Source organism: Ahaetulla prasina, chromosome 2, assembly GCF_028640845.1.
Source record: "Ahaetulla prasina isolate Xishuangbanna chromosome 2, ASM2864084v1, whole genome shotgun sequence".
In the NCBI taxonomy this organism is placed as follows: Eukaryota; Metazoa; Chordata; class Lepidosauria; order Squamata; family Colubridae; genus Ahaetulla; species Ahaetulla prasina.
The window spans coordinates 50,281,582-50,296,064 of record NC_080540.1 but is presented as its reverse complement, the minus strand read 5'-3'; the positions used below and the strand labels follow the sequence as shown (position 1 = coordinate 50,296,064).

The following is a 14,483-nucleotide window of genomic DNA, read 5'->3' as shown; positions in this document are numbered from 1 at the left end:
TCCATAACCTAATAGAGGTGGTACTCATCTCCCCCGTTCATGGCGTCACCGATATTTCCAAAATAAATGTTTCCACAGTAGATGTTTCAGAGTAGGGCCCCGATGCACCAGTCGGTCTCCAATCATCTTCCCGGACAGTTCCAAAAATGGCCATAACCCACAAACTCCAGCCGGCCATATAAAGTGCAAGATGACAAGTGCAGATGATCCATGTTACAGATGACAATGTAACTTCCTAGTCCGAGAAGAAGCAGGCCCAGCTAGGCCTGACCAGGCCAAACTAGGCCAGGACACCTCCAGTAGGGGCCACAAGGGGGATCCTTCACGGCCCTTCACCCTAGGCCAAGGCCCTAGGCCCCTCCACCAAGTCCAAAGGGGGATCAGGGGAAATCAAGAAGAGCTGGAAAGCCCCGAAATAATCCGAAAACGCCAGATGTCGAAGAAATGGGGGGAAACCCAGCCGCGGCTTCCCCAACAACCAAATCCAAGCCGCGGCCTCGTCCGTAGCCCAGTGGCAGCCATCCGCAGCTCGCCCATCCCCCGGTCTCGTTCCCGGCAGCCGGGGGTCCAGAGAGGCCCACAGACCTCTCCCCCGGCTGCCCGAAAGATGATATACCTGACCGGGGGGCGAAACCGCTTGGCAGGCCACCTGGGTGCCGGCGTCCTTTCCTCCATCGCCCAGTTGTTGTTTCCGTCTTCGGCTCCCGCCCGGCCGAGTAGTAAAATGGCCGCCGTTCGCAGCTCGTCCTTCCCCAGCCTCGGTCTCGGCAGCCGTGAGTCCAAGGAGGTCCCAAGACCCCTCTCACGGCTGCTCAGATGATGGTACACCTAACCAGGGGGCGCAGACTGCTCGGCAGGCCGCCTGGGCGTCGCCATCCCCCTCCTCACCTAATCATCGTCCTCCGATCTCTCGATTAAGCAGCCATCTTGTGCATGCGCAGAGCCTGTTGTAGTTCAATTCAATGGAATGAAAAAAAAAAAAACAGTATTCCCAACTACAACTTCAAAAAAGCCAATTACGACCTTATAAACAACGATCTTTCATTTCTGGACTGGCAAAATCTGTTTGCAACCTGCATAACTGCTGAAGACCACTATAGAGTCTTCCTACTTGAAATCAATAGAGTCATTAAACTATATGTTCCACAAATGACTACCATGATCAGGAAAAACAAACTACTCATATCAATAAAAAAGCTTCAATCAAAAAAAAATCCCTCTGGAAAAGAAACAAAAAAGGCTATGTTGCCAATTTCAAAAACCGCTACAGAAATATATGCAACCAAATAAAAACTGAATGCACAAATTACCACACCAAGCAAGAAGAGAATCTTCTGCGCACAAATTCCAATCGTACCTTTTATAATTTTGTTAACAATAAACTTAAAGACTCTAGATCCATCCCACCACTAAAAGATTCTAACAACAAAGAATGCAATGACGAAACAGTTAAAGCAAACCTCTTCAACATTTTCTTTGGCTCAGTTTTTGTTAACTCCGATAACACATATCCGACTTTCCACAAACGTACCAGCAATGATTATGATGATTTAACTCATATAGATTTCACAGAAGACAACATTGGAAAAGCTCTTCACAACTTAAAACCATCGCTATCTATTGGACCCGATGGACTGTGCGCATACTTCTTAAAAAAACTTTCCATTAATATAGCAGAACCCCTAAGTATTATCTTTGAAAAATCTTTCACTACCAGTTCTCTTCCCAAACTTTGGTCACTAGCCACAGTCATCCCTATCTTCAAAAAAGGAGACCCCAGCTTAGTCGAAAACTACAGACCGATCTCCCTTTGCTGTGTCACCTGCAAAGTCATGGAATCTATCATCAACCAATCCATTACCTCATACTTAGAAACAAACAACCTACTCTCCAACAAACAATTTGGTTTCAGAAAAAAATTATCATGTAACTTACAACTTCTTCACTGCAAAAACATATGGACTTCAAATCTTGATCAAGGCAAATCAATAGATATATTGATATATTGATATATATAAATCTACATAGACTTCTGCAAAGCTTTCGACTCAGTAGTACATGATAAACTCCTCCTAAAACTAATATCCTATGGCATCTCAGGACCCCTCCACAAATGGATATCTGCTTTTCTGTCTAACAGACAACAAGTGGTCAAAACTGGCAATGCTCTATCAAATCCTGTTCCTGTCAAGAGTGGCGTTCCTCAAGGCAGCGTTCTTAGACCAACACTCTTTATACTATACATTAATGATCTTTGTGACCATATCTCAAGTAATTGTGTTCTCTTTGCTGATGATGTCAAACTATTTAACATCACAGACAATACTTCTATAATTCAAAACGACCTTGATCATCTAACCGCTTGGTCTAAAAATTGGCAGCTCCAAATTTCAACCAGCAAATGCTCAGTCTTACATATAGGAAAAAAGAACCCAAAAACTAAGTACATACTAGATGGACATTACCTTACAGATGACCCCCATCCCGTTAGAGACCTTGGAGTTTTCATGTCAAATGATCTAAGTGCCAAAGCCCACTGCAATTACATAGCAAAAAAAGCTCTAAGAGTTGTAAACCTAATCTTGCGTAGTTTCTTTTCCAAAAACATCATACTATTAACCAGAGCATATAAAACATTTGCTAGACTAATTCTAGAATACAGCTCGCCTGTTTGGAACCCTCACCACATCTCTGACATCAATACAATTGAACGTGTCCAGAAATATTTTACAAGAAGAGTTCTCCATTCCTCTGAAAACAATAGAATACCCTATCCCACCAGACTTGAAATCCTAGGCTTAGAAAACTTGGAACTCCGTCGCCTTGACAAGACCTAAGTTTAACTCACAGAATCATCTATTGTAATGTCCTTCCTGTTAAAGACTACTTCAGCTTTAATTGCAATAATACTAGAGCAACTAATAGATTTAAACTTAATGTCAACCGCTTTAATCTAGATTGCAGAAAATATGACTTCTGTAACAGAATCATCAGTGCTTGGAACACTTTACCTGACTCTGTGGTCTCTTCCCATAATCCTAAAAGCTTTATCCAAAAACTTTCTACTATTGACCTCACCCCATTCCTAAGAGGACCATAAGGGGCGTGCATAAGCGCACAAACGTGCCTACCGTTCCTGTCCTATTGTTTTTCTTTTCTTCTTTCTATATATATGCTTATACCTCCTTATATTTACCCATATATGCTTATATACTATATAATCTTTTGTATGATTCCTACATATATTGTTGTGACAAAATAAATAAATAAATAAATAAATAAAATAAATAAATAGAAAGACCAGACATATAGAAAAGGGATATTTATTGGTATTCATTTATCACATTGATTAATAAATGTTGTGGATGCAATTCTGGGTGACTCACAACATATTAAAAACAATTAAAAAAAGAATATAAAGTAAACAACAAAACCTGTTTCCTGTAGAACAGTGCAATTTTAAATAATTCATTGGTTAAAAATAAGTGCTTCGACTTTCTACTTCCATTTTGTACAAGCGTAAATATTTGTTTTGCCTTCTGTTTTTTCAGATAAAGTGAACACTGGCTGAGTTTATAAGGCTCAATAAATAAGCCAGTCATAATGATGGTTTGTTCATTATTATTATTTATTTCATTTTCTGGGTTTGCACATTGTATCAGGCAAAGGGGGTTGGGCGTGGAACACACACAGAACTGCACTGTTCTGTGTGTGTTCTCCTTCCAATACCAGTTGCAGCCTGTATTGGTGCGAGGAAAGTAGTCAAGCCCAAGGCTCCTGCTTTGCCTCGGGGCTCTGCCTTCCACTGTTTTTTAAAATATTTACATGAAACCACTGCGAGGTCATTTTGGAATATGGTATGATCAACATCTTTGTCCTCAGCCATTCAGTGAAGTGGTCAACTTCTTTTCCAGCATTTGGATGCTGGAAAAGGTTGTGGTTCAACCCTGCCAAGAGAAAGGGACTAAGTGTTTGGAGTCCCTCAGATCTGGGGTTTGCTCTTTGGTTTGGGGGTGGCTCTAGCCCACTGAAACTCAGGGGGGAGGGGGTTTCTCCTGCATTCACAGCTCCTGTTCAAAAAGCTGGTGACAGCTGTGTCTAGGGGAAGTTTAGCTTTGCACAACTGCACCTTGTGTACTAGTTGTACCCATTCCTGGACCAGGAGGACCTGTTCATGGTCACTCAACCTTAGTCATTTGTGATTGAACTAGTGCAATACGTTCTACATGGAGCTGCCCGGGAAGACTCTCCAGAAGCTTCTGTTGGTTCTGAATGCAATGACACAGGAGTTATGGGCACATTTTACTATGTCCATGCAACACCCTATTCTATGCACTAACTTCCAATAGGCTTACAGCTGAAATTCAAAATGCTGAATTTTGAATTGCTGAATTGAGGTTTATCAATTTTAAAGCTTACATTTCACAAGAACATGAGGGATCGCCTTCTTCTAAGAATGTCTCCCCAACCCATATGCTCCTACAGAGGGCATGTTCCCGGTTCTTTTAAATCTTGTCACGGTATGATTAACCTTGCTCTTTGGACTGACCCTGTATATAACACACCCCAACTCTGTTTTGTCATAGGAAAATCATGTAAAACCAGGCTCTTCCCCGGACATTAGGGGGCAGTTAGCTAAAAGTTTCATTTTGGTTGTTTGGATTATTGCTTGTTTTCCATTTAATATTTATATTTTGTAATTAAATTGGGAGATGGTGAGTGATTTATTATTTATTTATTTTGAGCTGTATGCCCTCCCAGAGTCACACTGTTTGAGTTTCAGAGTGGGATGGGATGGAGGGAGGAATGGACGGGTGTGGAGGGCAGGGTAAGGGGGATGAGGGAGGAAAGGAAGGGAGAGAGAAGGTTCAGTGTGTCATGTGAATCTACATGCTGCAAAAAATATAAGAATACATACGTATCTGGCCTCAAAATATAAAGTCCACCTTTCAAAATATATTTAAATCTACCTTTATTACCATAGGTAAATAGTTCCCTTTTCAAATGTTTAGCTGGGACTCAGCACAACATTCTTTTGAAACAACTAATTGGTAGCCCTGAAATTAGATTGAGACCAGCTTGAAGACTGGCACTCCAGAACAGATACTCACATGTAGTTTGTTGAGCAAAACCGCATCAGTTGTGCTATTAGCTCCTGGTTTAGCAGCTTTCCAAAACTGCTTCTGTGCAGAATAGCGATTCATGGGGCATAATTTAAAAAGGCAATCTATAAAGAGACATAAGAAAAGGATTATTGTAGCAACTGTTAACATATGCTATTACTATTGATCTGTGGATTTTATGTTTAAGGACACAATTTAAAACAAGTCACAGGAAATCAAAAGTTCTTGGAATGAAAATAGGAATAATACAATACAATACAAAACAGAAATAAAACAATAGGAAAACTAAGCCATGGTATAACTTCTACTTTTTATTGTATCCCAAAAACACTTACAGTGATCCTAAACGAAGGAAAGATTTGTCAACTTGTCAATTTTTGAGATAATAAAGCAAATTATTTCTAAATTATCTTGGGCAATTTTGAATTGAAATATTTGTTAATCCTTGATTATAATAAACATTAAAAATAGACGTGCTTGTGAAGTACTGTTCCCCAAACTAAATTTTAAAAGCTTTGATACCCATTTTAACAGATTTTAACACCTTACATTGGAAAAAAAATATCTGGCAGTGTCTCCTATTTTTAATGTTTCTTGTTTTTGCTAAAGTTTTTATAGACTCAGAGAAATAAAGTAACATTTTTTTCTAACTCTAAATCAAAGCTTAACTTCTATATGACACAGATATTAATGGCTTAAACAATACAAGTAATGTGGATTCTTTTCAGAATAGTTTGAAAAGTTAATACAAATACAGCCCTTTGGATGTTAAAAGGAAATTCAAATACTCAAACGGTATCTTTTGTACAAAGATTATGGATTGATAACGAAAGAAATTCACAAATTAGAACACAGAAGTCCCATTGAGAGATTTTGGTTATAACAGGACTAAAAGTTAAATGAATGAAAGAAAGAAAGGGTGGATTTTGTTGTGGAAATTTAGTAGAGATCGCAAGAAGACCTGAATGAAGGCTTTCTGTACTGGATGACCAAACTTACAAAAAGAAGCAATGAAAATGTTCACCTCAAATGTAGGAAGCCCCTACTAACATTTGCACAACATCTTCTTAACAACTTTAACACAGACTCTCAATGGAAAGCCTTGCTGCTCTCCACAAAGGTCTAAAGACCTGGCTTTGCCATCAGGCCTAGGGATCAGAGTGGTCCTTCTTCTTGTTGTTGTGCCATATCCATCATCAGATGTTGATGATCATGTTGGCGATCCTATTTTTATCAACAGCACCATGAAAAAGTGGTGCTGAGTTTTGTCCAAACCAGTCCCTTAAATTTTGAAGCCACGATGTTCTTCTTCTGCCTGGACCTCGTTTGCCTTCAATCTTTCCCTGGAGGATTAGGTGAAGTATGCCATATTTTTCTGGCTGTTGCATCATATTTCTGAAATATTCTAGCTTTCACTTTTTAATGGTTTTGATTATTTCCCCTTGGCTTTCGCAGGTGGCTTATCACCTCCTCATTTCTGGTTTTGTCAACCCAGCTTATATGTAACAGCCATCTGTAAACCGATACACAGTGATACAGAGCTCATAAAATGCAGTTGTTAGAAGTAAAATAACCTTTTAAAAAAAAACAGTTCTAGCATATCCCTTTATTTGCTATGCCACCATTTGACAATGTCAAGGTGACATAAAAATTTGAATATACATCAGTGTTGAAAGAAATGTCCATCTTGGTTCAGTTCCAAGTGGGGAAAAATACACTGGAAACATGGAGACTGTTTGGAAAGATGGTTTAATGGTGGACAGGAATAACATGGCTTGAGTTCCTGAATAGAAAAAAGGGGGCGAGATGCTGGGAGTGCCTTGGTTTTATGTTTTCTGGTTGTACCCCACCTCAGAGTTTTCTGTTCCTGTATAAGATATGAATCTTGATTGGTTTCAAACTCCCAGGAGGCGGGGGGGGGATCTTAGCTAACTTTGTAGGTTGTCTCCCAAGCTTGCTTGAGCCTTGCCATGTGGTGAGTTTCTGTTGCTAGGTTCATTGACAAAGGTGGGGGGAAATGAGTGAGCCTGGGTGAGGCCTTAATGGCCCATTGACAAAGGTGCGGGGAGGCAGGAAGCTGCTTTGTCTTTAAAACATGTTTCTCCATTTCTCATCCAGGGAAATATAATATTCTGCCTTTTTGATATTTTCTAAAATATTTCATTCTTCTAGGAGAGGGGTGAGTGCTAACTTTCTACACCAAAAGCTTGACAAAATACAACTGCAGGGACAGGAAGTGAAGAAGAGAGAGACTTCATTCCAGTATTCGGAGCACCTTACTTCCTCTCATCGGTCGCTAAGCAACTGATAATGCAAAAATTAAATCAAGCTCTTTCAAAACTGTCTGCTCCAAAGTAACCATTAAAACTTCTAGCTGCCAGAAATGTGGAAAAAATAGAACAGCTGTTCCAAGTGCCTCTTTGCAATTAGGCAGAAATAAAACTTTAGATTGCCATTATGTAATTTGATAGATAACACAATAGAATGCACAGTTCTATTATGTATTCTCATTTTCCTAGTTATATATAGGTGTTGCATAGGAGTAAAATTTCAAAAAGATGACATTAAAGAGGGAAAAAAAACCCAGATTACTTCAGAACTGAGTATCCCTTAAAAGATTATGGAAGAGAACAAATAGGTCACTCTACCATTCTATAAACATTCTGGTACATATTGAATTAGAAGATGAACAAGTAAAGGAAACAATTATCGCATGGGCCAAAAATTTTGGATATTCAATAGATCTAGACAAATGGCAACAATTGTGGGAGAGGAACTATAAATTGACAATGGCCACTGCGTATAAAGAGAATCAATATAAAATGTTTTATAGATGGCATATGACCCCTGAGAAACTGGCAAAAATGTTTAAAGATAAATCAGCTTAATGGTGGAAATGTCATCTGTTACCAGGTCTTATCGTATGTGGTGGACATACCCAGAAGCTAAAAGTTATTGGAATAAAATAAAGGGTTGGTTAGAAGAAATGACCCAACAACACATTGACTTAAAACCGGATCTGTTCTTATTGGATATTCTACCAGAGAAAATCAATGAGGAAAATATTTATTTGATTATACATGTAATAACAGCGGCAAGAATTATTTTTGTGCAAAATTGGAAAGCAGAGAAAATACCCCTGGAAGGAGAAATTATTTTAAAAAAAATTAGATTGTGCAGAAATGAATAGATTAACTTTGATGATCAAAGAAAGAGAGGATTCAGAATATTTTAAGATATGGGATAAATTTTACCATTGGTTAGGAAAAAAAGAAATAGATAAGCAATGGGTAATTATGTAAAGAAAGGTATAATTAGAATACTCTGCTTGTGAAAAAATGGTAATAGATTAAATTGAAGTGAAGAAAGAAGAAACAACAACAAAAATGGAGCTATGAAGAAAACACCGAGATGTCACACGGATTGATTGTGTGTTTGCCTATAAAATAAAAAAACTTTTTAAAAAACCATTCTGTTACAGAGAGGTTCCCCAAGGATGGGCTCCAGCACGAGTCTGAAAGCTCGGAAGACTAAACTTCTGGTTCAAGTGACTGACCCAGATTAGATCCTGCAACATTAACGTGAGATACATATATTTGGCTTCATTCACTCTGCTATTATCCGATTTTACTCCAGATTTTCTTAAATCTTTCACAGGAAGAAAATAGGCTGGTCCCAGAATTGAGTCTTCTTTGCACTTGAGTTATTCCTTTGCAGAAGGCTAGAGCACAAATAGTTATGTATATATGTATACATCAACTCAGTATAAGAAGGAATTTTTGGAGTCCAAAAATTCCTCTTCCTAAGGATAGGGATACATAAACACTGGAAACAGCAAACAACTCTCAGTGTCTTTTCTTCATGACCGTGAAGAGGAATCGGTAATCTCCAGCACTGGGTGCATTGGACAAATGTTATTAAAATAGATATGCCATAACAATTAGATTTTAACAATGATTTCAATTTCAATGAGCACGCTTAGCATCAAATTTTATAATAGGATGTCATATAAATCAAGGGAAATATATAATATTACTGGAAAAACTAAACCTATAAAAAGATCTCAAGCATGATGAGGACATTTTTACTTTTAAGTAAAGATAAATAGGTTGTGATTGGCAAACAGACTCAAGACTTCTTCCCAGTATTTCCCCCCCCCCATGGGCTATATAGTAACATTTGTGAATCAGCCAAATATTCAGTTCCAAGAATAGAATAGAATAGAATAGAATAGAATAGAATAGAATAGAATAGAATAGAATAGAATAGAATAGAATAGAATAGAATAGAATAACAGAGTTGGAAGGGACTTTGGAGGTCTTCCTGCTTAGGCAGGAAACCCTACATCCGTGATGGCGAACCTTTGGCACACGTGCCACAGGTGGCACATGAAGCCATATCAGTGGGCACACGAGCGTTGCCCTAGCTCAGTTCCGGCATGCATGCCAGCTGTCCAGCTGATTTTCAGGTCTTCTGGGCATACCAGAAGTCGGCAAACAGGCCATTTCTAGCCTCGGACGGTCTCCGGGGGGTGGGGAGGGCAGTTTTCGCCCTCCCCAGGCTCCTAGAAAGCCTTTGGAGCCTGGGGAGGGCAAAAAACAAGCCTACCAGACCCACCGTGCCATCGCTTGCCAAAAGCAGGAAGAGGGCAGGGGGGTTGTGAGTGTATGCGTGGGGGTCAGGGTGCATTGAATTATGGGTGTGGGCACGCACATGCGCGACCTCCCCTGCACTCCCCCCACTTTTGGTATGCAACGGCAAAAAGGTTAGCCATCACTGCCCTACACCACTTCAGACAAATGGTTATCCAGTCTCTGCTTAAAAACTTCCAGTGTTGGAGGATTTACAACTTCTGGAGGTAAGTTGTTCCACTGATCAATTGGTCTAACTGTCAGGAAATTTCTCCTTGGTTCTAGGTTGCTTCTCTCCTTGATTAGTTTCCATCCATTGCTTCTTGTCCTACCCTCAGGTGCTTTGGAGAATAGCTTGACTCCCTCTTCTTTGTGGTAGCCTCTGAAATATCAGAACACTGCTATCATGTCACCCCTAGCCCTTCTTTTCATCAGACATTTCATAAGACAAAGAATGCCAGTTTGGTGTAAAGCAGGGTTGCTAAACTCAAAGCCTGAGGGCCAGATCTGTGTGCAGCCCTCCCCCCAAGCTCCGTTTTTGCTGGCAGAGGGTTGCAGGAAGCCATTGCAGCCAAACATGGAGCTCAGGAACCCATTTTAGCTGGCCGAGCGCTCAGCCTACCACAGGCACCCCAACACGAGTGATGTTCAGCTAGCCCATCTATGCCCATCCTGGCCATGCCCACCCCAGCCCCCCGAGGTTAAACACAACCCTGATGTGGCTTTCAATGAAATCGAGTTTGACACACCTGGTGTAGAGGGTAAGGCAGCAAGTTAGAAACTGTAAATTCTAGTCCTGCCTTAGACATAAAGCCACCTGGATGATTTTAGGCCAGTCATTCTCTCTCATCCCCTAGAAAGAAGATAATGGCAAAGGCAAACCACTTTGGCAAAAACCTTGCCAAGAAAACTGCAGGGACATATCCAGGTAGTTGCCAGAGTCAACAATGACTCAAAGGGACCCCTCCCCCGCAAAAAAATAACTTCCAAAGATCCATAGAGTTTTTTCATAAACATTTCTCAATGTGCTTCCTTCAGAGAGCAGGCATAATAATGTACCTTTGAATGGACACTTTTGTTCTGGCTCCAGAAAATGGAAACACTACCACATTTTTTTATTCTATTGCTTTGTACCAGGATAGCGGACTGAAATTATTACCTCTAGTTCTCATTTAACTACAACTGAGCCCAGAATTTTTAATCATGACTTGTTGCGGTCCTTAAGCTGGTCACCATTGCTTTTAGGGCTATGTTTAGGATGGTTGTAAAGTTAGTAATAGAATAGAATAGAATAGAATAGAATTTTATTGGCCAAGTGTGATTGGACACACAAGGAATTTGTCTTGGTGCATATGCTCTCAGTGTACATAAAAGAAAAGATACGTTCATCAAGGTACAACATTTACAACACAATTGATGATCAATATATCAATATAAATCATAAGGATTGCCAGCAACAAGTTATAGTCATACAGTCATAAGTGGAAAGAGATTGGTGATGGGAACTATGAAACGATTAATAGTAGTGCAGATTCAGTAAATAGTCTGACAGTGTTGAGGGAATTATTTGTTTAGCAGAGTGATGGCCTTCGGGAAAAAACTGTTCTTGTGTCTAGTTGTTCTGGTGTGCAGTGCTCTATAGCGTCGTTTTGAGGGTAGGAGTTGAAACAGTTTATGTCCAGGATGCGAGGGATCTGCAAATATTTTCACGGCCCTCTTCTTGATTCGTGCAGTATACAGGTCCTCAATGGAAGGCAGGTTGGTAGCAATTATTTTTTCTGCAGTTCTAATTATCCTCTGAAGTCTGTGTTTTTCTTGTTGGGTTGCAGAACCGAACCAGACAGTTATAGAGGTGCAAATGACAGACTCAATAATTCCTCTGTAGAACTGGATCAGCAGCTCCTTGGGCAGTTTGAGCTTACTGAGTTGGTGCAGAAAGAACATTCTTTTTTGTCCTTTTTTAATGATGTTTTTGATGTTAGCTGTCCATTTGAGATCTTGCGATATGATAGAACCCAGAAATTTGAAGGTTTCTACTGTTGATACTGTAATCATGACCAATATCGGAATCACATGGTCATTAATGAACCTTGTGACCGTCAAAGGAATCCATTCTCCCAAATGGGAATATTTTTCCAGAAACCATCAGAAAAAAAGTTACAAATTGCAATGACCTGACTGCAGCATGCTGCAACCAGTTTTAAATGCAAATTGGTTGTCAAGCACCTGAAATATAATCACATGTCGTGTGTCTGTGCTACTACCTAATATTACTTGACAAAACAGACAATACAGGAACATTACTTGAATCCAATTTATATATTTTTTCCTGTTACTGATTGATATATGGATTATATCTATTGAATCTTAGGAAAGTTTATATTAGTTAAGTAATTATTTCCGATTATACCTTATATTTTTATAACTTGTATTGATGTATTCACTTTTATTGTATATGCTTACTTATTTTATCTTGTTGGTCTATGACCACAATAAACTTTAAATAAAACAAGATTATGGTTTTAATACAATACATTTTTCTATTGGTTACACTTGGCCCTAATTCATTCTTCAGTATCATATTTATAAAATACCTCAGCTCAGCATTCAATATTGAATATTAATCCAGCTCTTATCTCCTTTCGTGATAGAACCAATCACAAATATATCATTATTTTTTATTTATTAATGCATTTCTACCCTGTCCATATCAATTAAGTCACGAGTCACCAACCTTTTGGACCTCAGAGACCACTAAATTCATAATTTTAAATCCCGTGGACCAGTAATATGGATTTTTAAAAAGATAAATAGTATTTAGTGCAATATAAAAAATGAAAATAATTTTTCTGCGGACCACCAAAATGTTCTCGCGGACCACCAGTTGGTGACCACTGATTTGAGTGACTCTAGGCAGGTAATAAAATATATCTGCTGAACAAAAGTCTGCACTGGCGATAGGAAGAACATCCGGCCACTCTGCCAGCTCCATTCAGTTGCCCAGCAAGGGATTATGGGATCATTAAAATAAGAAGATGATAGCATGCTGTTTTGCCAGTTCTCATTAGATGGGTCAGTAGTCCTCAACTCATAACCACAATTGAGACCAGAATTTCTGTTGCTAAGTAAAGCAGTTGTTAAGTGAGTTGTGCCTGACTTTATGAACTTTTTGTTGCTGTTATGTAAAGCACAGTAGTTGTTAAGTGAATCTCATTGTCATTAAGCAAATCCAGCTCTTCCCATTGGCTTTGCTAGTTGGAAGCTGGCTCGGAAGGTTGCAAAGAGTGCTCCCATGATCCTGAGATCCTGCAACCATTGTTAATTGCCAAGTGTGCAAATGTTGATCACACGACATTGGCGATGTGTATCAGTTGCATGTGCAAGGAACAGTTATTTTTTTCCAGTACCGTCGTAACTTCAGATGCATGCTAAATGAATGGTTGTAAGTCAGTGTCTACCTGTATATGATGCATCAAGTTCCAGAAAATAAAGTAACAGCCATTAGAGAGAAAAGATTTTTTTTTAAAAAATCCATAGTTCGGTTATTTAATAATTTAGGTGAATAAATTTTCTCAAAATATTTCTTTTCCTATAAAGGAAACATATGTGAAACAATTCTACTGCTAGTTTCACATTAGTGTACTTTCTCAAGCAGAGAATAAAAGGTTTTGATATAATCAGGATACTTGGAATAATCGTCAAGGGACTATTTTGAATTGACATACATTTTAAAACAGTGCAGCTTTTCAACCCATAAAGAGGGAAAGCCACAGATGAAACAGATGTGTATGTTTTACAGCAGACCAACACACCTGTATTTTTGCTTCTTATTATCTGACCAGAACACAATATATGTTATAAGAGTCTATTTCCATTCCCACACATGTTCCCTATTGTATCACTTTAAAAAAATAAGCAATGGGTAAAATATTAATTTGGGAGAGAATACATTGTAGATACTAGAACAGCTGCCTTTGCTTGTTTTGTTGAATTTCTTTGATAGGTATCCTTTTATCCCAAGATTTATATGTAGATGCATTAAATTAAAAAAAAAGCCCTGGCTATCCATTCTTGGACTTTTAAATGAATATTAAATGAAATTTTAAAAAATTAAATGAAAAATTCTCTTATTGGTAGTTTATAGCTCAAAGTATTATTTCTTCCAAATCTTCCACACTTCATCTTTTTTTTTTTTAAATACACTCTTGTGTCAATCTCAATTCCAGGTAGATTACATACCTACATAGAGTTTTGTTTATAGCATTACACAACAGGATATCTTTGTTTTGTTTGAATGTTGTGTGCACTTCCCAGTCTAACAAAGAATACAGGAGATCTCAATTGTCTGTCCTCGAAGAAATAACCACAGCAGCCTAGGAATTGCCACTTACATAATAATAATATTGGTAGTAATATTGTGATAAAGGCAGTTTATCTTTGAGTATTCTGTGAACTTGAATAATTTGAAAATCAGTTTTAAATGCTTTCAAGGAATGGGACTAGGTTACCTTAGGAACTGTCTCATCCCAATCACAACTGACCCATCCGACCTGATCAGACATGTTGCAATTCCCATTGATTAAAGAATTTTGACTGGATGGATCTAGGAAGAGAACCTTCTTTGGCATTGTCCCTGCCCTCTGGAAAACCTTATCCACAGAGGTGAGGTGGGGCCCTATTCTGGCCTTCCAAAATAATATTAACACTGGGTTCTGTCAATTGGCATGGA

The 14,483-nt window shown here is 38.8% G+C and overlaps 1 protein-coding gene across 1 annotated transcript in view; it reads right to left on the bottom strand.

The window, feature by feature from the left end:
* Window positions 1-14,483, bottom strand: part of ITPR1 (inositol 1,4,5-trisphosphate receptor type 1) — a 309,457-nt gene that overhangs the window by 200,207 nt on the left and 94,767 nt on the right. The window contains exon 4 of the mRNA XM_058168445.1: window positions 5,112-5,227. Within this exon, the coding sequence (XP_058024428.1) occupies window positions 5,112-5,227 (116 nt within the window). The remainder of the gene's footprint in view (window positions 1-5,111; window positions 5,228-14,483) is intronic.